The sequence below is a fragment of the Thunnus thynnus genome, chromosome 19 (assembly GCF_963924715.1).
Source record: "Thunnus thynnus chromosome 19, fThuThy2.1, whole genome shotgun sequence".
NCBI classification, from domain to species: domain Eukaryota; kingdom Metazoa; phylum Chordata; class Actinopteri; order Scombriformes; family Scombridae; genus Thunnus; species Thunnus thynnus.
The window spans coordinates 27,632,024-27,654,770 of record NC_089535.1 but is presented as its reverse complement, the minus strand read 5'-3'; the positions used below and the strand labels follow the sequence as shown (position 1 = coordinate 27,654,770).

General features: G+C 39.4%; 1 protein-coding gene across 1 annotated transcript; it reads left to right on the top strand.

The window, feature by feature from the left end:
• The first annotated feature begins 1,365 nt into the window (after nucleotides 1-1,365).
• lrsam1 (leucine rich repeat and sterile alpha motif containing 1) lies at nucleotides 1,366-21,606 on the top strand. The gene is made up of 25 exons (XM_067573961.1): nucleotides 1,366-1,715; nucleotides 5,109-5,307; nucleotides 5,527-5,583; nucleotides 6,115-6,159; nucleotides 6,323-6,400; nucleotides 7,554-7,622; nucleotides 7,718-7,802; nucleotides 7,901-8,022; nucleotides 8,128-8,218; nucleotides 10,016-10,125; nucleotides 10,276-10,305; nucleotides 11,353-11,475; nucleotides 11,885-12,024; nucleotides 12,140-12,184; nucleotides 13,034-13,104; nucleotides 13,379-13,478; nucleotides 13,613-13,700; nucleotides 13,808-13,882; nucleotides 15,103-15,183; nucleotides 16,093-16,188; nucleotides 17,182-17,280; nucleotides 17,363-17,494; nucleotides 18,065-18,131; nucleotides 18,864-19,069; nucleotides 19,558-21,606. Exons 2-25 carry the CDS (start codon nucleotides 5,236-5,238, stop codon nucleotides 19,678-19,680), a joined length of 2,205 nt encoding a protein of 734 aa, XP_067430062.1. The 5' UTR covers nucleotides 1,366-1,715; nucleotides 5,109-5,235; the 3' UTR covers nucleotides 19,681-21,606.
• The last annotated feature ends 1,141 nt before the right edge of the window (nucleotides 21,607-22,747 follow it).

Sequence of the window (22,747 nt, the reverse complement as noted above, 5' to 3'; positions counted from 1 at the left end):
AGAGTGTGACCTCTAGTGGACAAACTGCTTACATGCATGGTTGAATGCCAGACACAACTAGTAGTTAAAGTCCCCCTCCACCCAAAAATGTGTTTTTCTTCTTATTCCTTCAGTTGGATGTTTGAGCTTCACTGTGCAGAATGATGTATGTGCAGAGTTTGACACTACAAGGCTGTTTTCACATTCATCTGATGAGAGTGAAAATTTTCTCTGAGCTCATTAAAATTTCATTTTAAGGGGGAAGACCTATGAGCATATTTAACTTACATGAGTGTGATGTGGAAACTTGAGGCCCCCAGTGCACAAACACTGAGCATGGGCTTTACAGTGAAGTAGGAGACATCTTGTGTCCAGCAGATGAACAATATTTGCATATTTATAGATTCTGGAATTTTTAATGAGGGAGAAGACATAGATGTGGTAATTAAAAAAAACAAACACATCATTATTCCATTGAGTATTTTTATATGACCTAATACATATCTGGAAGGGATCTTTAACTGTATGACTGATTTATTTTAATGCATTATATAGTAATCTCATCTCTTTTTTTCCCAGGAAGTAACAACTTACCAGGAAGTTCACAGTTCATGTGTCCATATCATGTTGTCTTAAACCTGATTCAGCGGGCTTTCTGAACACAGATGCATGTTCACTCAACTCATAATTATGAGATACTATCTAATAATGAGTTACGATAGGAAGTCATAGTTACGAGACAGTTTCTCATAATTATTACACATTATCTAAAAAAATTCACATTAAACTGAAATTGATTTCACTAATTTTCCTTGGAACCAGTATCAACTTGTGTAGTCTTTTCAAGGAAATGTCCTATGGATACATTTACATCTTTAACAGTTATATATATGAGCCGTAAAATAAAGAGTTAGCTTTATTTATATAGAAACAACGAGGAATATGTGTGAACTGATGCTGACGGTAGACGGCAAACCGGATATCATTTTAGTGGACGAGAGCAGGACGGTACAATTAGGTGAGGCAGTGCCGTCAAATGTTAAAATATTTTAACTTCTTGCAGTCCTCCGCGAAACATGGGCGATCTAGACAACGACAAGCTAACAATACCCGGAATTATAGATCAGAGCTTGAAATCCTACCAAGGATTTAGGGGAAGGTTTAAAGGGAATTTAACATGCATTTTAAATTGTTCAATAGAATATTAAGAGAAAGCTGCATTGTAATGCTTCATGCATTACTAGAATAATTACATAAAACAGAGCCTAAAGGACACGAAATAATTGAATATATTTTATTCCACAATACGACATTACCATAGCAACATATCGTCATGCGTGTTTCTTGTTACCGTACCGCTGTCCGTAACGCTACATATTGCATCACCTCAATACATTGAAGGTCATGATACTGCACGCTCCGTGCTGTAGAGGGCGATATACAATTCATTGCTAGCTGTAATCCGTTAATAACCAAAAGAAGAAGATAACTTGCATTTGTTATGATTTCATTAGAGCAGCCCTCGTATGGAAATCGGCTGGACAGGGATCATATCGGGAATATTGCTCATCTTTTTGAGTCGGGAGAGTAACGTGGGGGATAGTTTTAGTCTCTTTCCTGCTTTTGACGAGTGACTCGATCAATCACTAAGACTTGACATAAGCAAACATCGGAAGTCCCCCTTTAACCAGCTACCCAGCAGCGTGAGGAGCAGCGATACAGCATCATCACAGTCTGTGAGTATGACACCCAGTGTTAGTTTAACCTTGTTTCTCAGACAAACGTCGGGTTGTGATAGCTGATGGCTTCCTACTGACTTGCTAGCGTTGTTAGCTTATCGTTGCTATACGTAGCCAGAGTGACAAGTTGTCAAGGGGAAGCTGACATTATCTATCAGCCTAATCTGTGGGATAAAACATACTACGACCTAATATATATATATATACCTGCACCTATTATGAGGATAGTCATCGAGAGTTATAACGGTTGTTATAAGGCGCAACGTATGTTAGCTACAGTATTAACCTTGTGCTATGCTATGTAACTTAGCTACGTAAATTACGGGAACCCCACACCCACACCGACAACATTACACATACATGGACATGGGCAGACTAATTGTGTTCTGCTCGCTGCCATTATATATGTTACGGGAACATATATATATACAAATAGAGCTGCTAGGACAGGATGTACAGATGACTGGCTGGTGTCAGTGGCTGAGACAGTGTGGACAGATGAAATCGGGTCAGATTTGGGACAGAGGAGTTGAGGTGGGCGTGGCCTCCAGTATATTACGTTCAGAATCAACCAACTGTAAAACATGTGAAAGTCAAAACTCAACGCTAAAATGTATTATTTCTGTTCAGTTCATGAAGTCAATTGTCTGTCATTAGGAAAAAGAAACACATTAACTGTGTTGTATGTGACTGTGTGTAAATCATTATCTGTTACATAAAATGTATGTTATTTTATTCGTTTCATCAGTGCGGTGTCTCACATCTGTGTGTCAGATCCATGGCTGCCTGCAGCTACACTTCCCCTGTCCTCGCGACTGCAACTTCTGTTTCATTTTTTAAAAAGAACAAATTCACAACAGGATTACAAGTATTATATATTTCAAGAATAACTGTATATTGTATCTAGAGCAGCAATAATGTTTACCTCAGACAGTCATTATATAAGCTCAATAATACCTCACTGGAAATTAATTCCTGAGTTCAGTTGACTCATGTTTATATCTGGTTCACTTCAATTTTACAGCAGTTACCTTTTCTTGTTGAAACAACTGAACCAATGATTCAAACAGGTGGCTTAATTTTTGAATGTCAGAAGGATTAAAATGTATAGAATAACTCAGAGTGACATCAGACTCTAACTCTAATCATTTGTTATTAATATTATGAAGATCAGTTTGTACAGATGGATAAAATAGAGAGATAGATGGGTGGCTCTGAAGATGAGATGAAGTGCAGTGTCAGTGCAATAGACAAGTGAAAATACATCAGTAATACTCTTACAAACAGGACATTTTTTAATAACTAAAAGAAGGAATTATAGCCTATATAAGTGATTGGATCAGAAGATTTTCACAGATTTCAGAGAGTAAAAAAAAACAACTATTGAGCCAATAATTCATGTAGACTGATAATTTGATGAAAGGCTTCTCTCATTTGAATTTAGGGTCCTCCACATGTTAATCTGGTGACAGCAGCAGCTTGTTATGTTATTAATTATTCATGACAATCTGGCAGCTTCAAAGGACACAATAGTTCAGTGCAGTATTTCTCAATATTAGTGTGTCACTAAATCAGGTCTCCTCAGCAATTTTGCCTTCAAGCCTCAAGTCAAGCTGAGTCTCACAGCTCTCATTTTAGCGTGTTCATATTATCTATTACCATTATTTTAATGGTTAATTTTCAGGATAAAAAGGATAAGGAGTCCAAATTCGGCACAACAGCTCTGAACTTGGGACTGTCCCACATTTTTTCGTCTGGTTACCCTGCTGAGACATCTGCTGTCAATCAAGCAAACAACATATTTTTAAAGATCCCCTCCAGACATTTAAAAATACTCCGCTTGGAATAATAACGTTGGTTGGTTTTTCCACTAAAAAAAACTTTATCCTACTTCACTTTAAAGTCCATTCTCAGTGTTTGTGCACTGGAGGCTTCAAGTTTCAACATCACACTTATGTACATTGAATATTGGACCACAAACCTCTCCTAAAAATCATTCCGCTGTGATGGTTGCCTATTGCATGGGAGCTGTAATGGATGTTCATTTCTGTTTTATAATATAAAGATAATATCACATTTAGAATGAGCACATTCTGAAACCTCTTTTAACGAAAACCTTCAACTGGTTCAAGGGCATCTCTGTTGTTGGTTTTTATTCTTGCACTGGATGGAGTCCAGCACCAACTATTTGATTTGCTGCGCCGGCTTTTAGTCCTGGATGGAGGCTATTAGCTGTGTCAGTGGTAAAAACCTTTTACAAGTAGATAATGTCACCACACAGTTTGTGCTGCTTTGTGAAACGCTTCTGCTTGGTTCATTCTGCATTTTGAAGAGGAAGAGTTCAACAGTGTTGTGTTACACACCCTGCCTGCGAGGGCTGTTTTTCAGGTGGTTTGTTGCTGTACAATACAGATAAAACTAATTCATATGCTGAGCTGCTGGATGGGTTGACTACCATGAACAGCATAGCCACAAAGAACAAACTCTGCACTCAATAAAAGCTGGCCTATATGTAGGTTGCATGTTATATATTACCACTCCTGTTTTCAGTAAAGCAAGTTGAACCATAGTGAAATATTCAGCTTCAGAGAGCAGGGAGAGCAGTAAAACACTGTGGAAAAGCCTCAAAGCACTTCTTCTACAGAGACCCTTGTCTGTGCTGCAACTATAGCTCATGCATTATAGACACACCCTTCTATTATCATATTAGAGAGATGGAAGATGCTGCATGAGGAAGAGAAACAAGATGATTTAAAGATGGTAGAGCTGAGCAAAAAGAAAATAAAGACAGCCAGTAAATAATAAATGAGAGAGTTAGGTACATTAATATATCATGTGAACAATTAACAGTTTTGGACATAAATTGAATAATTGAGTTTAATTTGTTTTTTAAAATACATTTAAAGCTACACTAATCAATACTTTTTTATATTTAAACAATGACTCACTTGTATTGACACTTGTATAAGACACCAACTTATCACCAACTATGTTTCCCTCAGCTCTGATAAAACCACTCCACACTATCTGCCCTGCACTGAACAGCAGACAGACAATGTTAGCCACTAGCTGGAGATTAGTAGAGTTACTGGAGACCAAAACAGCTAAAAGCAGACTGATTATTGGTCTTGCATTCATCAGGTGGCCAGAGATTCAACTCTACGTACATTAATGCTAATGTCACTATATAATTATAATGCTGTATGTCAGTGTTGTGTTTTCAGCTTGTTCCACTGTTCCCAAGTGGCCAAAAAATCAATTAAATCTGCTTTTAACTGTATAGTCCCTGGATTTAGTTATTGTTTTGACTCATACAGCAATATTACAATATGAGCTCAACTCACATCTGATTAATATCACAATTAATATCTCACTTTCCATATTTTTCAGAGTGCAGGCAGTGTCTTGAGTGTTTTCCAACCTGTCCATCGGTCCTCTGGAGCAGCTCTTGTTTGACTTTGCGGGGCGGGAGGGAAACCCAGCAGGCAGAGAGACAGCAGGACAGGCAGGACGCAGAATGCCTCTGTTCTTCAGAAGGAGGAAACCCAGCGATGACTCCCAGAAGAGACTGGAGTATCAGCTGTGCCGGGTATGTATGTTACAGTGCGTACCAGCTAACCTCCAGCCACCACCTCACAGCTTGGAAAAAGCCTTACTGCTGGTGCTGAAGGTCACAACAACAACAACCTGTTTGATATTGCTGAGACAACCTGTAGCCATTTTTATGGGATTATGATCATGCGTCATTTCTGTCTAAAAGAGAGAATATCTTTCCCATACAATTTTTTGACTGTCTCTTGTTCTTCAGTCTAAGGAGGCAGGTGCTGATGACACCCTGGACATCTCAGCATGTGAGCTCTCAGAGGTGAGAAAGTTACTTTGAACAGATGTGAGGGAAGCTTCACTGATGCCTAGTTGTGAAATTAGATCTATTACTTGTATAATAGATTTTTGAAATCATTCACTCTGTTTTAGAACAGGTTTAGTTCCACCAAAGTGTACTATTAAGTTAAGTTAATAATTAAACAAATCTGGAGGTGTGGAGTTAGAAAGAAGTGAGGTTACCAGACCTCTGTAAAAAAACACAACATCTCTGGTTCTGCTACATCCATTTTTACCCTTTTTAAAAAGGGTTTATCAGTAATCAGTGTTCTCTTTTAAAGGGATAGTTCAAAATTTTGGGAAATTTGTGTATTCTCTTTTTTTCTGTCAGTGAGAGAAGATCAAACTCATGTTTCTTTTTCTGGATTTGGTTAGCCTAGCTTAGCATAATGACTAGGAGCCAGGGCAGTCAGGGGAAAAAATTGTTTGAAAAAACAACTAGTAACTAACTAGTAAGTATTGTATGGGTAGTAATGTAGATGCTGAAGCTTTGGTCTGGTCTGTTATGCCACAGGTTCCCTCGAGTGTCTTTTCCATTTGCAAGGTGCTACAGAAGAAGGTAAGAATGCAGCATGGAGCTGAATAGTGAATGAAGCATATTCAAATTCAGTGTGTGTAATAAATACTGTATTAGCAATACCTGTAGAACTCACTAGTATTAGCATGTCCTTGCTTGCACAGTCAGCAGTCAGACAGCAGTGTTGTCTGTGTCTCTCCTACAGGTCTTTATCCTCCATAACAATGAGCTGAAGTCACTGCTGCCAAAAGGATGTGACATCAGCTCTCTCGCCACTTTAAAGGTAAAGTAAAACAGACTTTACTGGGCTCACTGAATGGTTTAATGAGTATGAAAATAATGAAAATCATATGTCACGGCCTTCACAGTTTTCAGATCTCAACCTCACTGAACACCTTCTGGAGAATGTGTTAGACAGCGTTCTCCACCTCCATCATCAAAACACCAAATTAGAGAATAATTTTTGAAAGAAAAGTGTTCATCCCTCCAGTAGAGTAGAGACTTTGAGAATCTATGCCAAGAAGCATTGAAGCTGTTCTGGAGACTCATGGGTGAACCACACCTTACTTGGAACAGTTCACTTTCATTTATCAAAGAAGGTTATAGAGGTCATTATGAGGTGCTAGTGGTAACTGAAGAGGAACTAGTGGTCCGTTAGAAGGCTCTAGAGGTCTGTTGGGTGGTTCTGGTGGTCCTAGTGGAGGTTCTAGATTTCCATTCAGTGGTTCTAGTGGCCTTTTGGGAGGTTCTAGATGACCATTCGGTGGTTCTAGTGGTCATTTAGGAGGTTCTAGTGATCTAGCGAGGTTCTAGAGGTCTGTTAGGTGGTTCTAGTGGTCTAGTGGTCATTGAGGGGTTGTTTAGGTGGTACAATTGGTCCTATAGGAGGTTCTAGAGGTCCATTAGATGGTAATTGTAGTCACTGAGGAGGTTCTAGTGATCTAGTGAGGGACAAAGGGAGCCCTCCTATCTTATAGTTGACCTGTGATTTACAAGCACTCCCCTCTGTTGATAATAATTGACACTGGCTCAAAGCACCATATTTAACATTAGTTGAATTGTGTACTAGTTTTATTTTGTTTCTGTCTTTTTAGCACCAACAGTTATCTAACCTACAAACCTCGTTAGTGTTAGTTCCATGCTACATTTGACCACACAGCTGCCAATATAAGTTTAAAATCATCTTTCTCCTCATGTTTTGCTCTCAGGGGTCACTACATGTAGCAAAAGCTCAAACTATCAGTCAGTCCCAGAGAGAGCTAAAAGAGGCTAAAGGGTTTCTCCTCAGTGTTTAAGACAGAATAACTTGAATTCAAACCTGTGAAAGAGCTGAAAGAAGGATTTGTCTCTGATAATATTGCCTCTTGAAGCCTGCATACATATTTGAACTCTCACATCACTCAAATAAGCATGACTGAGCCTGTCTGACTCCTTAGGTTTTGGATCTGCATGAGAATAAGCTCACCTCACTCCCAGAAGACATTGGGAAGCTGGCGTCACTGCAGGTAATGCTATTCTGAACTCGACTCCTGGTACAGAGGAAATGAGTGTGAATTGATTTAACTCATCATCCATGTGTGGCCATGTTGTGTCCTGTCAGATTCTGAATGTGGAGAAGAACCGTTTGAAGGACCTGCCAGACTCCATCGGGGATCTGCGGCTTCTGCAAACACTCAATTTGAAGGGTACGCTGCTTACTGCCTGCTCGCCGGTGAGTGAGAGGACATGAACAAGTCAAACTGAATTAACTGTCTTTTTTTCCTCATCACTGTGTGTCTAATAGGTAACTGTCTCAGCGAGCTGCCATCCTCAGTCGGCTCTTTGAGCAGCTTGCGCACCCTGGACCTGAGTGACAACAACATCGTCCAGCTCCCCAAAAATATAGCCTACATCCGCACCCTGGAGGTGTGTGTGTGTGTGTGTTTTGGGTTTAAAATTTACAGTACAGCTAAAACCCTAAGATATGATATGACAGAAACCCTGTCTATGTGTGTGTTTGTGCTGTGACAGAGCTTTACACTCGATGCTGCCACAATGTCCTATCCACCTGCATCTGTGTGTGCAGAAGGAACAGAGAGCATCCAACGCTTCTTATGCACCGGTGAGGGTTTACTCAATGACTCACATGTATCTCCTCCACTCATACCCATCTGTTTCTGTGCACTTTTTGGCTTAAAATAGTTTTCCACGTAGGTGTTTTATTTGTCTTCTATGTATCTGTAATTGATTAGATTGAATTCAGCAGCTGATAACAGGATTATAATCTGTTTCTCCAAGTTAACAACTGCACATGAGCAAGTTTTCCACTTTATCAACAGAGTTTTATATGGTTTGATATCACTGGGACTGAGTTGCATCAACAGAGTTTAGAGATAATAGATTTTTTTTAAAATTCAAGATAATAATAATAATAAAGAAAATAATGTTTTGCACAATTCAATCTGATTAACAAACCTAAGAGTACTTATTTAATTTATAATAATTCATGTCATTTTGTCACCTTATTGAATTATAAGATTAGATCAGATCTGTGCAGACTGGAGTCATAAAAAGTTATGATATAATATAATTATTATAGTAAAGATGTTGGAAATTTGAAATCCACAATCTGATGAATTCCATGCAGCTGATTCAAATAATGTTAATGGCTAAGTCTGGTGTTATATAATCCTATTAACCACAAATCTCATGAAAAGACCAAAACCAGTGATGAGATGTATCTTTATAATAAGTACTCGGGTTAGCCACAGGCTGATATTTGTCTGATAGGACTATTATCATTAAAACACTGACAAAAAATACTGACACTGACCTCTACTGATGTACTGAGTGACATTTTCCTTCATTGCATTAAATACGGCCGACCACTGCAGTTTAAAAAAGAAGAAGACACTGTGTCTGTGAGCATGCTCAGTAATGTCTGCACCACACAGATTTTGTTGTGTGTGGAGTTTCAGAAAAAATACGCTAGATGTGTTCATAGGCATTGTGAAAATGTTGCTTCTCTGGCTTTTCATTCGGCCTTGTTCCCAACATTACTAGTGTTTTTGTTATAAATCGCAAATTTCAGTCCAATATTTCTGTTCATTTATCATGTTACACAAACAATGGAATATGGCTTTCAGTTGAGTAGCACAAAGTTATATTTTGTTAAAGGGCTTCAGTCTGGTTCTGTCTGAGAGTCGTGATGGTCGGGCAGATTATCTGCTCAATCAGTGACTACGTTTACATGCACAAAATATTCCAGTTTTTGCCCTTATTCCGAAAAAGTGCAATATTCCTACTAAGCTGCTTACATGACTAATGAAAATGAATATTCCAGTCATATTCCCGTTTACATGCAGAGGTTTTTCAGGGTTTCTCTCTGCACCAGTGGGAACAGGAATCACAAGATCTCTGCAGGCAGTGAAGTAAACCAGTGAGGGATTCACAGGAAATGATGGAGGCATGTTTTGGATGTGATACAGAAAACAGAACCCACTGCTCCTCTTTAGGCTTCTTTAATAAACCGATGTGAAGCGATGAATCTCCTCAGCCCACTGTGTGTTTGGTTGCACTCTATAAACAGCTGTTCTTCTTCTGTGGCTGATAAATGTGTCATCTTGAATGGAACTGGCACCTGTATTAATAGATCACACTTGGTGCATCAGTACTGAAATCTTAAGGGTTATAACTTAAATCCCGGTTTACAGCTGTGTGCAACAGGTTGTAGGAAATAATAATCCTTGTTGGTGCAACCCAGCCTCAGAGTTGTAGGATTTCACACAGACTGTAAAGTGGCATGTAATCCTTCAGTGGAAGTGAGAAAATGAAATTCAGGGTGTGAGGTATTCACATGACATTATATCAGACTGTGTATGAGGACATTGTTGGACTCTTTGGATGATCTGGTTTTCAGAGCTGGGAGAGGAGTACTGCCCTCCGTCCCAGTACCTCTTGCCAGTGCTGGAGAGTGACTGTGGCAAACAGACATCAGACTGTATGGATGGTTTAGAGGAGGCCTGGCAGGTAGGTGACACACAAACACACATACAGTAATAGAAATCTGCACATGTAGACAGTATGTAGCGCTGTTTACTTGTTAATTTACTTGTATTTACTGGTTTCTGTCAATGATGCTGGAAGCCTCATTCAGTCTTTCCTCACTTTTTGTTGCAGAACAAATTCAGCGACTACGAGAAGAGAAAGGTGTGTTACTCCAGCCGACACAATCGCTGTCAGATCCAGCCTTGTCTACTGTGGCACATTTTACTTTACTCAAAACATCCACAGTTTTTAATTCAACTCATGACGCACTTCAGTAGGTTTGCTTGTGGCCTCACAGTCACTTGGGAAGTAGGTTTTAGAATAAATGTAACGGGTGAATCTGTACTGAATTACATGGGGCATAAAACTACTGCAGAATGATAAAAAAAAGACACACATGATGATGACCCTTTTGTTGCATTTCTCTTTTTGTATGTGATTTGTCATTTGTAGCTGTTTCTTGTTGTGGAGTGCACTTCTGCTAATGCTGTTAATTGCTTTTCTATATGTTTGGTCCTTAAAGGCCACCATACCAGACCCAATCAGTGATGTCACAGCAGGTATTCTTCCTTTGACAGCTGACAGATAACACCTGCAGTGACATCACTGATTGGAGTGAAACTCAGAGTAAAACATTGTTGAATGTAATTTTCAGTCAAAGCATGTGAAATCCAGACTGATGCTGAACACTCTTCTGTCAGTGATTCCAGTTCCTGACTCAGATTCCCATGAAGATGGTTAATGCTAATGCTAATAGCGTTTGTCAGCTCACAACATTAATAGTGATGATGATGCATGATGATACTGAAATTGAGACTAAGCTGATTTACTGTCCTTAAAAACATTTTACAGGTTTCTTAGTGTAAAGCTTGTCGCTTATTGCATTCTCATACGAACACAAGCACAGATGCTGCACAGTTTAACAGTGCAAGGACAGACAGTTCTTGTCAGAGGGTTGTGGTTGTGTGTGAATCTGCAGAAAGGGTATGAAGCCATAAAGATCATTTGCTCAGAGGCATTGGCTTATTTTACTTCCTATTGGTTAATTTCTATTCACAGATTTTTAGGTTTTTTTTATTTTACTAGCTGAAACTTGCGATGTGGCAGCTGCAGGAAAGACTCATGTTATTCTAAACACAGACATACTGTACAGTATTCACATGTACACACACACATTTAAACTTGCCCCCTCACCCCCTCCTACCTCAGATGAAGAAGCAGCAGGAGAAGCTGGCCTTCGAGCGGCACCTGGAGGAGAAGCAAAGGGAGCACGCGCAGCTTCTATTCATGAACAACTCCCGCAAGGAAAAAATCCTCAACTCAGTCCGTGAGGTACACAACTCCCTGATTTTCTCACGTGATTTTTGCTGACTTTTGTAAGTTTGAAAGGTGGCTCTGAAATGTTTGTAGCTTGCTCCTTCATCTTAGACAGCAGCTGTAGTCTGTTGGATTCACAGCAATTACAGTGGATTCTTACAACAACAACAACACCCACACAAACTTCTTAAAGCACTCCTGCAGAATAATCCAGTTGTTGTCTGTTGATCTGTATGTTCATTGTGTTCCAAACATGCATCGTTTCTCCACAACGGAGCTAAATAGACTGTCTCTGTATCACCTTTTCATAGCACTGAAGCTCGCCCGTTGTATTTAGCTTGGAACTCACTGAACATCCAGATCAACAGCAGAGATACTACTTCTAGATGTGTTTAAGTTTTGATCTGTGTGCACTGATGTTTAGGAGCAGGAGCGTGTGGAGCTGGGGCTCTCCCAGCAGCAGAGGGCCCTGGAGGCTGAGAGGCTGATGGTGCTGGAGAGAGTGCGACTTGCTGAAGATGGCATTAGCAGTCGCATCAGCAACATGCTGATGGACAATAAGAGGTAGGACCTGAAGGGACAGGCTGTCTGTGGTGGTGAAGAGTTGGGGTGTTGGTCTGTGTCACAGATTAGATGCTTGACCCCGCTAAAAGCAGCATATTTATTTTTATCTCTCCAGGAAGAAAAAGAGCGCAGAATTTCTCCAATCCATGGAGGAAGATCGGTGAGTGACATAATAGATCTGTTACAGCAAAGAGATATGAGGCACTCAACACATGGCCACACTTATCTGGTTGTTCTCCACTTACCAGACTGAGCCTATTTATAGAACACTTTCCAACTAAGATGCACTAAATGCTTCCCAGAGGAAGGACAATAAAAACACAAGAACAGGACATAGAAGGCTTTACTACGATTTGTGCATCTTTTTAGTGTATAAGTTCCTCTTTTATCATTGAAGATGAGATATTAAAACAGAGCTGGTGCTAGTCAGCATGATCTCTATGTGGAAGGCTGTACCAGAGATGCAGAGCCACCATTAGCTTTAAAGGATAGGTTAGGTTTTTTCAAGTCTTTCTGAATAAAATAGGGTAAATAGAAAAGGTCCCAAGATTGATCCTTGTGGTACTCCATGTGTAGCCTCAGCAGTTTGTGAGGTAAATTCACCAACAGAAACAAAAAAGATCCTGTTGGCTAAATAAGAGGAAAACCAGTCCAGAGCAGTCCCAGTAGTACATGCCCACTGTTTTAGCCTGTTTATAAGGACGGAATGGTCGATGGTATTAAATGCTGCACTGAGGTTAACCAATAGTAACACAGAACATGCACTAGAGTCTGCAGCCATCAGTAAATCATTTGTAACTCTAGGAAGAGCAGTTTCAGTGTTGTGTAGCTTACAGTGAAGTGATTGTAATTTACAGTATATAAACTGAACTGAATTATATGACAATTTTGACATTTTTCCAAGTTTTTATATTTTACCATGCATTTCAGCTTTCTGGCAATATGGTTACTGTTTAATGTCAGACATGATTATCAAAATATTGTTGTTAACAGTTTATTTCCCCAACAGGATCCGTATGGAGCATCTGACCGCCATCACACAGGAAGAAGCCAATTCACTGAGGAAGAGGGAGGTGGCCGGTAAGCAGCTCAGTTGATACTTAAACTTTACTTGCTTTATTAAAGCAGTGGTTGTTGTCCATACACCAAAACATCTTTATAGTTACAGATGTGATAGGAATATATTTTTCCTTCTCTAATTTGATTTCTTTACCAAAGTATCAAATGCCAAAGATATGTTTGGGTCTCCAGATTTTTGTGCTCTCCAATATTCTCTCCCCCCCCTGCTTGTGGACTTAAAATGATATTTCCTTGTTGTCTTCATCACATTTTTTCCTCCTCTGTGTGTTTGTAGCGGCCATGCAGAAGATGCTGTCAGACAGCTGTGCTGTGAGCCTCCTGCAGGAGGCCAGTGACTTTCGCAGACAGAGCCTGGTCTCTGAGACCTGCAGAAGGTTCAACATACACACACACAAACAACCAGACACCACATCTGAAAGGAAGGATGTTAATGTTGCAAATGTGTTTTTAGTAGCCAATCGACACTGTATAAAACTTTGTGTGGTCTCTCTTCCCCGTCTTTGAACAGTATGGAGAATTTGGACAGGCAGTTTGATAAGATGATGTCCCTCCAAGTCTTGGACAAATCTAAAGCCATCGCCCACATCTTACAGGAGGTTTGTGTTCTGTGTCTAAAGCGTTCGTTTCTCCTTGACTTCACTGTACTCATTTAAAAAGAAATCTATCTCAGTGATCAGTCATGTCCTCTGATTGTACTCTGCAGGAGGAGATGCAGAAAGCAGCGTTCCAGGCCCTGCAGCTGCAGAAGGATGCTGTACACGGATACATCCGCAACCAGGTCTGTGTGGACCGGTGGAGATGGGTGGGATGAAGGTCAAACCCGTCACTGATCTCAGACTAAAGTTCAGACTAGAGTTCAGACTAAAGCCAGTTGAACAGCCTTCACATGAAAAACATTTCAGTTTAGCTTTTATATGATACTTAGTTTATTTTCCATAAATTAAATGACTAAAAAAAGATCTAATTCTAGAAGGAATGAAAGTACCTAATCAGATTTTTCTGTTTTCCTGGGAGATTCAAAAATATTAGTGAACATGACACTGGTGAAAGAAGTATTTAAATAAAGCATCACCAGAGCCATGCTCATCACTTATCACTAGCCTTCCAGTCCTCAATTTAATGTTCTGTATGGCTCATGTTACAAGAACGATCTCAGTTTGAAGTCCTTTTAAAAACATCAGTGAACAACTGTCAGCATGATAAGACTGGTTGGCTTCTGTGTGTGTGTGTGTGTGTGTGTGTGTGTGTGCCAGAGTTCACATGTATCATGTATGAGGTGTCAGGCAGAACAGGAACTGACCTGTTACCTGCAATAATCGCTGAATAAATTCTTGATTTTAAAGTCAGACCTGTGACTAGACCTGTAATCAAATAGGCTCAGAGCTTTTTACTAACATAAACAGTATAGTGTAGGGACACACTGGCCCAGAGAAATAAACTAGGCATCAGCTAAAAAAAAATAAAGTAAATTCAAGAAGCTACATGGTGATTCAGAGCAGAGGCAGAAGCACCCACCTTGCTGTCAGTGGATTATTTCCACTCCAAATCACATGTAATGTACACACAGACAGCAGGATTTAACAGTAACTGTGATTTTCTTCACACCGGTGAGCTTTTCCAAAAGATTCCAAGTTGAGATAATGAGTTTATTTGGAGTATAGCAGTGGCTACTTGAGATGACATTTGGGATCCATACAATAAAACTGTTGAAGATAAAATTAGAAAGACTGCAACACCAGACATTATTATCTTTTTTTTTTTTTTTCCTTTTTAAAAAATGTTTTACTTAACCCGCTGCCTGCCCATATCTAATAAATATTTACCCATGGGTACCTGACCTGGTGCTGGACTCACCTGACTCCTGTACCCTGTGTAATATAACCCACAGTCAGAAAATCATTTCATCAAATCATCACGAATATTTTCATCCTGACATTGCGTTCAGCCGCATGTGCCTTCTCCCTGCTAGCTTCATGTTTGCTTCTCCACTGTTCCCAGATCAAGCTCATAGAGGGTGAATTAATGCAGCTGACTAGACTGGAGATTAAAAGACGCAATCTGGATGCTGAGAACCTGCAGGTGGGTGTCACCCCCTTCTTTCTTTGCCGTCCCTCATTTAACTTAATTCTTTCTTTCCTCCTGTTGATTACCATCATTTCTTTTGGTTATTTTTCATGCCATTGCACCACCAATAATTTAACATTCCACACTCTGAGGTTCAAGAAAATAATCTGAAGTAAAGCAATATTTAATTCATGACTTCAATAGAGTGATAAAAAAAATAATTATAATAGGTATCATGGTGTATGTTTGAACTTTGGACTGAGCCAAGCTAACTGTTTCCCCGTGTTTCCAGTATTTATGCTAAGCTAGGCTAACCACGTCCTGACTTCAGCTTCCAACACACAGAATGATATCAATCGTCTCTTCTCACACTTGGAAAGCATATAAATGAATTTCCTGAAAATATTGAACTGTTCCTTTAAAGCCACTATTTGTAGTTTTTTTTTAAGTTTGTTGTGATTCTTCTCTTTGAAAGAAAAATGTAAAGTTCCTGGTGAAAATTGCTGCAGTTTCATAGCTCTCATAGTTCATCATAGCTGTCTGCTGCAGTGTCTCAATGCTACCACCAGGGGGCTTAACGTCAGATGTTTTCAAATTCTATACATAGTGGCTTTAAATTTAAGTAAAGATCTGTTTTTGCAGTAGTTAACTAAATATTTAAATAGATTCTTGTACCTTAGTTCATATCAATGTTCAGATTTCAGTAGGAAGTCTATTGATGGTTTATATATTTAAAATGTAACAGGTGGACTTTGAACTGCTTTCATACAGGAAAGTACATCAAAGATGATGATTTCCCCCCCCTATCATTGAACTGTGCTGGAGATGTCTCTTTACTTCTTTACTCTTTTGTTTTATTTTCCGGTAATTTATTGATGAGTGTGCATTGTTCCTGTACCTTTATATGATGGTGTGTGTGTGCAGGAGGTTCTGGTGGAGCAGCGCACGGCTCTCAGTGATTTGTTGCAGCAGCTGCTGAAGCAGAAGGTGCAGAGAGAGCAGGAGCTGCAGCAGGTTCTGGTGAGGAAACTAAAAACACATATATGTTTGTTGGAATGCTATTAGCCTAAAATCACTTTTAAGTTCAGTGCAGATTATGGTGGATGGAATGTCTTTCTTTTTTTACTGAGACACTGAGTATATTTGATGAGTCTGGATTTTACAAATAGTCAACAGCTCAGCCGTGGTAACTGACTTATTTAGACTTCTAGTAGCTAGTTAGTGTCATTTTCACCTCAGACTTTGAATTAAATTATTTCAATTAGGAGGATGCATCACTACATGTAATCATATTTGCTCTCACACTGCTGCTCTGCTGTCACAGCAATACTTCCCCTGTGTGAAGTCTTTGTCCTGCACATGCTCACATCTAAAAAGCCAGTTAGAAGTCAGAACTCCAACACAATACAACACAAAACCAGCCAGGGAAATCAGGCTACTCTAATCTCCTACCCCAGTGTTAGAAAGTGGATTTCCCATCTACATTACATTAAGTTTAGGAACAGACCTACCTCCCTCAAAATTGTGCTTGTCTCATTTCTAGAACAAGCTACAACGAGTTATTTTAGTCACATCCATCAATTGTTCCATTGCTCTCTTTTGATCTGAGCTCAGCGGACTGTACAAATGTGAGTGTCCCTGGCTGACTGAAGGTTTGGAATGATCATGGAATGTATTCCTGAATACATGACAAGTGATGTGGATATAACAAGATCTGAATATTCATCAAGAGAAAGACAGATAGAAGAGAAGAGAGGTTATACTTAACACCTTCACTGTCCCATTGTGTCATTCCCGCGTCAGGCAATACCTCATGCTGTCTTCTGTTACATGTCATCATAATAATCCCTCTCTGGAGGCAGAGATTGCTGACATTTGCTTTCTGTTATGTTCTCACACACATCTATTAGTGGTCATTTGAACTGTAACGCTCACCATCTTTCCTCCACCACTGTCTTTCTCATTCTTGGGTCAAGTGTTAAACGAGAGCAGTAATCACTTTGTGTTTTCCAGGCGGAGATGGAGCTGAAGTCAGAGTCCAACCAGCAGAACTACTGGATGATCCAGTACCAGAGACTGCTGGATACTAAACCACTGGCACTGCGCATGCAGGTACGCTACAGAGCAGAGCAGGAAGGACACACAGAAGCATCTGAAACAGCTGTGCAGATGTATAACTGTAATCTTATTGCAGGAAGCAGGTGTGGAGAAAGAGTTGGTCAATCTGTTGTGCAGACTGTCGGCTCAGCACTACCTGCCCATCCTGGCTCACCATCGAGTGACAACAGCGGCTCTTTGCCACATGAACTCCTCTGACCTCAAGAAGGTCTGTGGTCTCACTAACGCTCGGTTTCAACATCTGCTGTCTTATTGGTCACATATAAAGTCCTTCTCTCATCATGTCTTCTGCACACTAGTTGAGTTCAGTCAGGTGTTCGAGCATAGACAGTGTGCAAAGAATCAAAAATGAGGTCTTAAGAGATATTAGTTTTTAAGTTGGTCCACATTTTTTACCCACCTCTAATTATCTCAGTCTCTTGATATTTCTACTGTTTGATTTCATTTTGGTAATGTCTATCACAACACTGTTTATGTCTAGTTAGCTTTCACATAGCAATGTGTGCCTCTGTTTTTGATTAAATGAGCTACTATAAGCTAATGTTAAGTACAGTATGTATGTGCAGGAAGAGAGAAAACTGTTATGGTCAGTCTCAACAAGTACGGCTCGATATCTGCTTTCAATGTCGTGAATGTTAAAATGCTGGCAGATTGCACTGAATTTTAGGCTGTGGACTTTGAAGGGCCTTAATTTGTGTCAGTATGACAGAGAAAGAACTGTTAACTATCTGTGAATGTGCACAGTAATCAGCATTATTCCTCTTTTCTCTGTTTTCAGCTCGGCATTAATGAAATAGGCATCCAGAAAGCTCTTCTGAACTGGGCTCGGGATCACCAGCCTGAAGGTACACCTATGTCCTATATGACTATATATTATCCAGATTCTTATACTGTACACACTGCATGTTGGCAGTCTGCAGGCTGATGTGTGAGTCTTCAATTCAGTATGAGAAATCATCTGTTCCCAAACTGTCAGTGCAGCAAACAGATAAAATCAAATCCTGGTGACTGACAGCAGCTCATGCAGTGCTACTGAATTGAATGTGTTTACCTTCTGTAGAGTCACAAACATATAATTGATCATGAACATGGTGATCTCAAACATATCTATAGCTTTTCTGAACTTATCGACTGACATATACAGATACATCTGTGAGAGGCTAAAATTGTCTGATAATATCAGCCATGCTAATATATTGGCCAGGCTGTATTTATATATATTTATATTTAATTATGGCCTAAATATCCCCAGTAATAGTGTAAAATGCTTTGTTTCAATACAGAACACTATAAAAAATAGAAACAGAAAGGATATTTACTATGCAAGTTCCCTCTGATTGTGGAAGTTTGAGAAATCCAAGAAGGAAAAGTGAGGGCTTTTATTAGATTCTCAAAAAACATTTTACCAAAGGGATAATGTTTAGATAGCAAAATATATTTTTCGGCCTATTTGAAGGATGAAAGAGGGTGTTTAGGTTTGAAAGCACATGCAAAGTCAATGAAAAGCTGTCCAGTTTTACAGCATGTGCAACACTGCAGCCTGTTTGCTGTCCACTGATCGTCTCCTTCTCCACTAGGAGCTTGTAAGGCTGTGCAGCAGGACGAGGAAGAAGAAACCGTTGCCACTGCTCCGCCCCCTTCGTCCCCACAGTTGCCTCCCACTGCCCCCATCATCCAGATCCCCAGCCCACCACTCACCCCAGGGACCCCTGTCACCCCATCTGCCCCCAGCCCTCTGGAGGGACCAGGGAGTTCAGAGTGTGTGGTCTGCATGGAAACTGGGGTAAGAAAAACACTTTAGTTATTGTTGTGTCTGCTAGATTAACCTGTGAAAAGCCGCTTTTTATATCAAGGATGAGGCATAATATCCTGATTACTCAAAATGTCTACAGCCCTCATCTTTAGATGTGATGCTAACATGTGTAGTACATGTAAGCAGTTCCTTAACTTAACACCAGGAGCGAGACATCAGTGCTGCGTATATGAATTAGCTACAGTCCTTATCTTGTGGTGTGCCCCAAGGTTCTTTACTGGGTCCTATATTGTTTGTATGCTATTTAGATTAGATTTATTGGTTACTGGTTTTGGAAAGGTAAAAAAAAGATACCACCCTCCAAACTCTTTAAATGCAGAGTATTACTCTTAAATTACACCAGAAAAATTACCCCTGAAAATATTTGCAGTGATGACCTGCGAATATATAAACTTTAGCAACACATGTACACACACACTCTTCCAGATGACTGATTGAGTGTCTTTTCCTCTTTCCAGGCTCAGGTCATCTTCCTGCCGTGCGGTCATGTGTGCTGTTGTCAGGTGTGCAGCGATGCTCTGCAGAACTGCCCTCTGTGCCGCAGCAGCATATCACAGCGCATACGCCTCTACCACGGCTAGAGCCGACGGCACCGTGCTGCTCCTTCGTCTTCATTTGTGCATGATCGTAAAGCTGCTGCGAGCTGACCTTGTCATGTATAGAAAAGCTTTTAGCGGGGTTTTCAAAGAGCTGAGCCACTTTCCTCTACTAACCAAATAATCCTTTATTGTATATGCAGAACCATGTTTGAATACAACACTTTTGAAAGGTTTTGTGTTTTTTTTGATTGTTTGTTTTTGTGTTTTTCACTGGCACCCATTCCTGTTGTATTTTGTTGTTCTTTTTTAATTCTAAAATGTTTAATTTGCATTATAGATACACTATATTAAGAGCCTAGTGGATTACACCACTCACTGTTTTCTTTAAATGGACTGTTCTTTGCCTTATATACCTTTTCAATTGATGTGTGCCTTTTTCTGGAAACCTTTTTTTAAACAATACTGTTTATCTGTGTTGTCAACCAAAGTAACACCTGTCTAACATTTATTATTGTTATATTAACATAATCTATTGATTTCTATTGCTTTTAGTTATCATAGCTGGTTGTGATTGTTTCACTAATGCAATCTCATGTTGTTGTTGCACTTCAGTCCATTTCAGACACTTTGTTTTGCCCTAACTGCCAGAGGCTTCTGTCCTTTCTCATCTAGGCCCCTCAATGCCAGGTGGAATCATTATCTAGTATTAATATGGGTCAGTTATATTCTACACGGATGCATACGAAGACAGCTTTGAGAAAAACAAATTTCTTAAGATGTTTGTCCTCCATTTATTCTGTTCTTGACATCCACCTCACCATGCCTGGATTAAGCTGCTAGGGAGCCTCTGGGCAAAAATGAGCTGCTGGGCTCCTATAAACACCCACAGTTCCTTCCATTCTCTATATTATATTACTATAATACTAATACTATAGTACTGCCCCCAGGTTTACTGCGTAAGAAGATGATAAACATGCACCATGTGAGCACAATTACAGCTGAAATAATGAGGATTCTGAAAGGGGAACTTCAGCAGTTTTAACACATCAAGTTTAGTTTTAGATGAAATTACTACTCAGCCTGTAAAACAGTTGTATAATATTTTCTATGGCTCTGATGGGAGTCTTGGAAAACAACTGTAATGATGTCATCTGGGTTGTATTATCTCCATTTAGAGGCTAGAATTTTTTTTAAACAGAAAGCCTAAAATATAGAATGGGTGTATTTAATTTGAAAGTTGTGGTTGGGATCCAGATAGGCAGGATCTAATTTAAGACGCTGTTGAGTTGCATTATGGGAATTGTAGGATCAAGTGTTTTTGGAGCATGACCTGTACTAGTGACTAAAAGTCAATATATATATCAGCCTCTGTTGCATCAGTTTTGATCATTTTTGGAAAATCTTCCTCTCGTAGGTTTATCAACTTCTGAATGTACGATACAAAATCACTGGAGTTCTACTTTAAAACTAGATCCTCTTTATGACAGGGCCTCAGATGATAAAGCAGGACCCACCTTAAGAACCTTATTATGCTACTTGATACAGTGCTTCAGTGGTCCATGTATTCATATTCTCCCAAACAAAGCTTCAGTCAATCAAATTACCACCAACCAACTGCCGAACAGTACTGCTTACCAGGGAGATAATCCAACCTTGGACCTCACTTTAGTTTCTTGTCCACTTGTCTCTGACATCTTTTCATCCCACTTATTCAAATTGCTATACATTATATGGTGCATATGTACGAACTAACAACACATCGCCTGTTTGTAGCCATCACTATTGCTACTCTTTCAAGTGCTCTTAACTTTAACATCTCTGCATGTTTCAGGAATTAATCTTTGCTTACTGTGTATGAATCTCTTGAGTGTAGTGTGTAAAAGATTCCACCTCTATATATGTCTGACATTTCATGTCAACAGTCAGTATGATATAAAATATATATATGTGTCATTTTCCTGTACTCGACTTGTGGTCAGTGTCAAAGTTTTGTGTTGCTGAGGGGATACACTGCTCCTACACAGGCAGCAACACCGGGAAATGTAATGAAATACACATTTTGAGAATTGCACCTGGAATCAGAGAGATGTTGTTGAGTCTGAACACAAATATACACATAGAGTATATTAATATTGTTGGACACTCGCTGTCATTTGATATACTGTATTACCTTAAAGGTACCCACAGCTGTGTCGCTCAACTGTAATATTCATATCAATCAAAGGCAAAGCACTGTATAGTGCATACAATTCACACTTCAGATAGAAATAAAATGATGAAAAGTAAATATAATGGAGTGCACTAGGTAGCCAATTAGTAATGTCTGAACCAGTGATGTTTTTTTTCCTTTTTGGGGTTGAACTGAACCTTAATGTTTTGAACATGCTGATAGTATACCGCAATGGAAACTTTTCAAGTTAGTCAGCAGGAAGATGTAGTATCAGCATTGTTGCATCCTTCTCTTAAGTAAATTTACAAGTACAAAAATGTACAAATACATCATTACAAGTATAGGTCAAAATCCTTCTGAAGTCAAAGTATCAAAAGTAAGTGCTTCCATAGGAAATTGTTGTGACTAATATATAATAATGTAACATATTACATTGCATTGTTAACCCTGATGCATTTTTACTGTTGTAGCTGCTCTAGGTGGAGCTAATTTTAACTACTTTATATACAGTTTGGCAGTTTAGTCCATTGGTTCCCAACCCAGGTGTGGTGTTCCCTCCAAAGGCTCACAAGATAAATCTGAGAGGTTGTGAGATGTGGTGGGAAAGAAGGAAAAAAAAGTTCTGATACACAAATTTGTATTCACTTTTTGGACTTTAATCTTTGCTTTTTGTGAAATATTGGACACCTCTTTGGGCCTCAGACAGTTTTTTAAATAAAACCATGTGAGAAGGTTAGAGGGGAAATACATATCTGGAGGAACTGCTAAAAATTAATAGACATCTGAAACCTGACAAGGGGCCCCAACCAGACAATGCTTTTTTTAAGGGGCTGCAAACCAAATAGGTTTGAACCACTAGTTTAATCTTTAACAATGCATTGTATTTTATAAGATTATCATATGTTTTTTTTAAAAAAATGTCTATCTGTAAAGTAACTA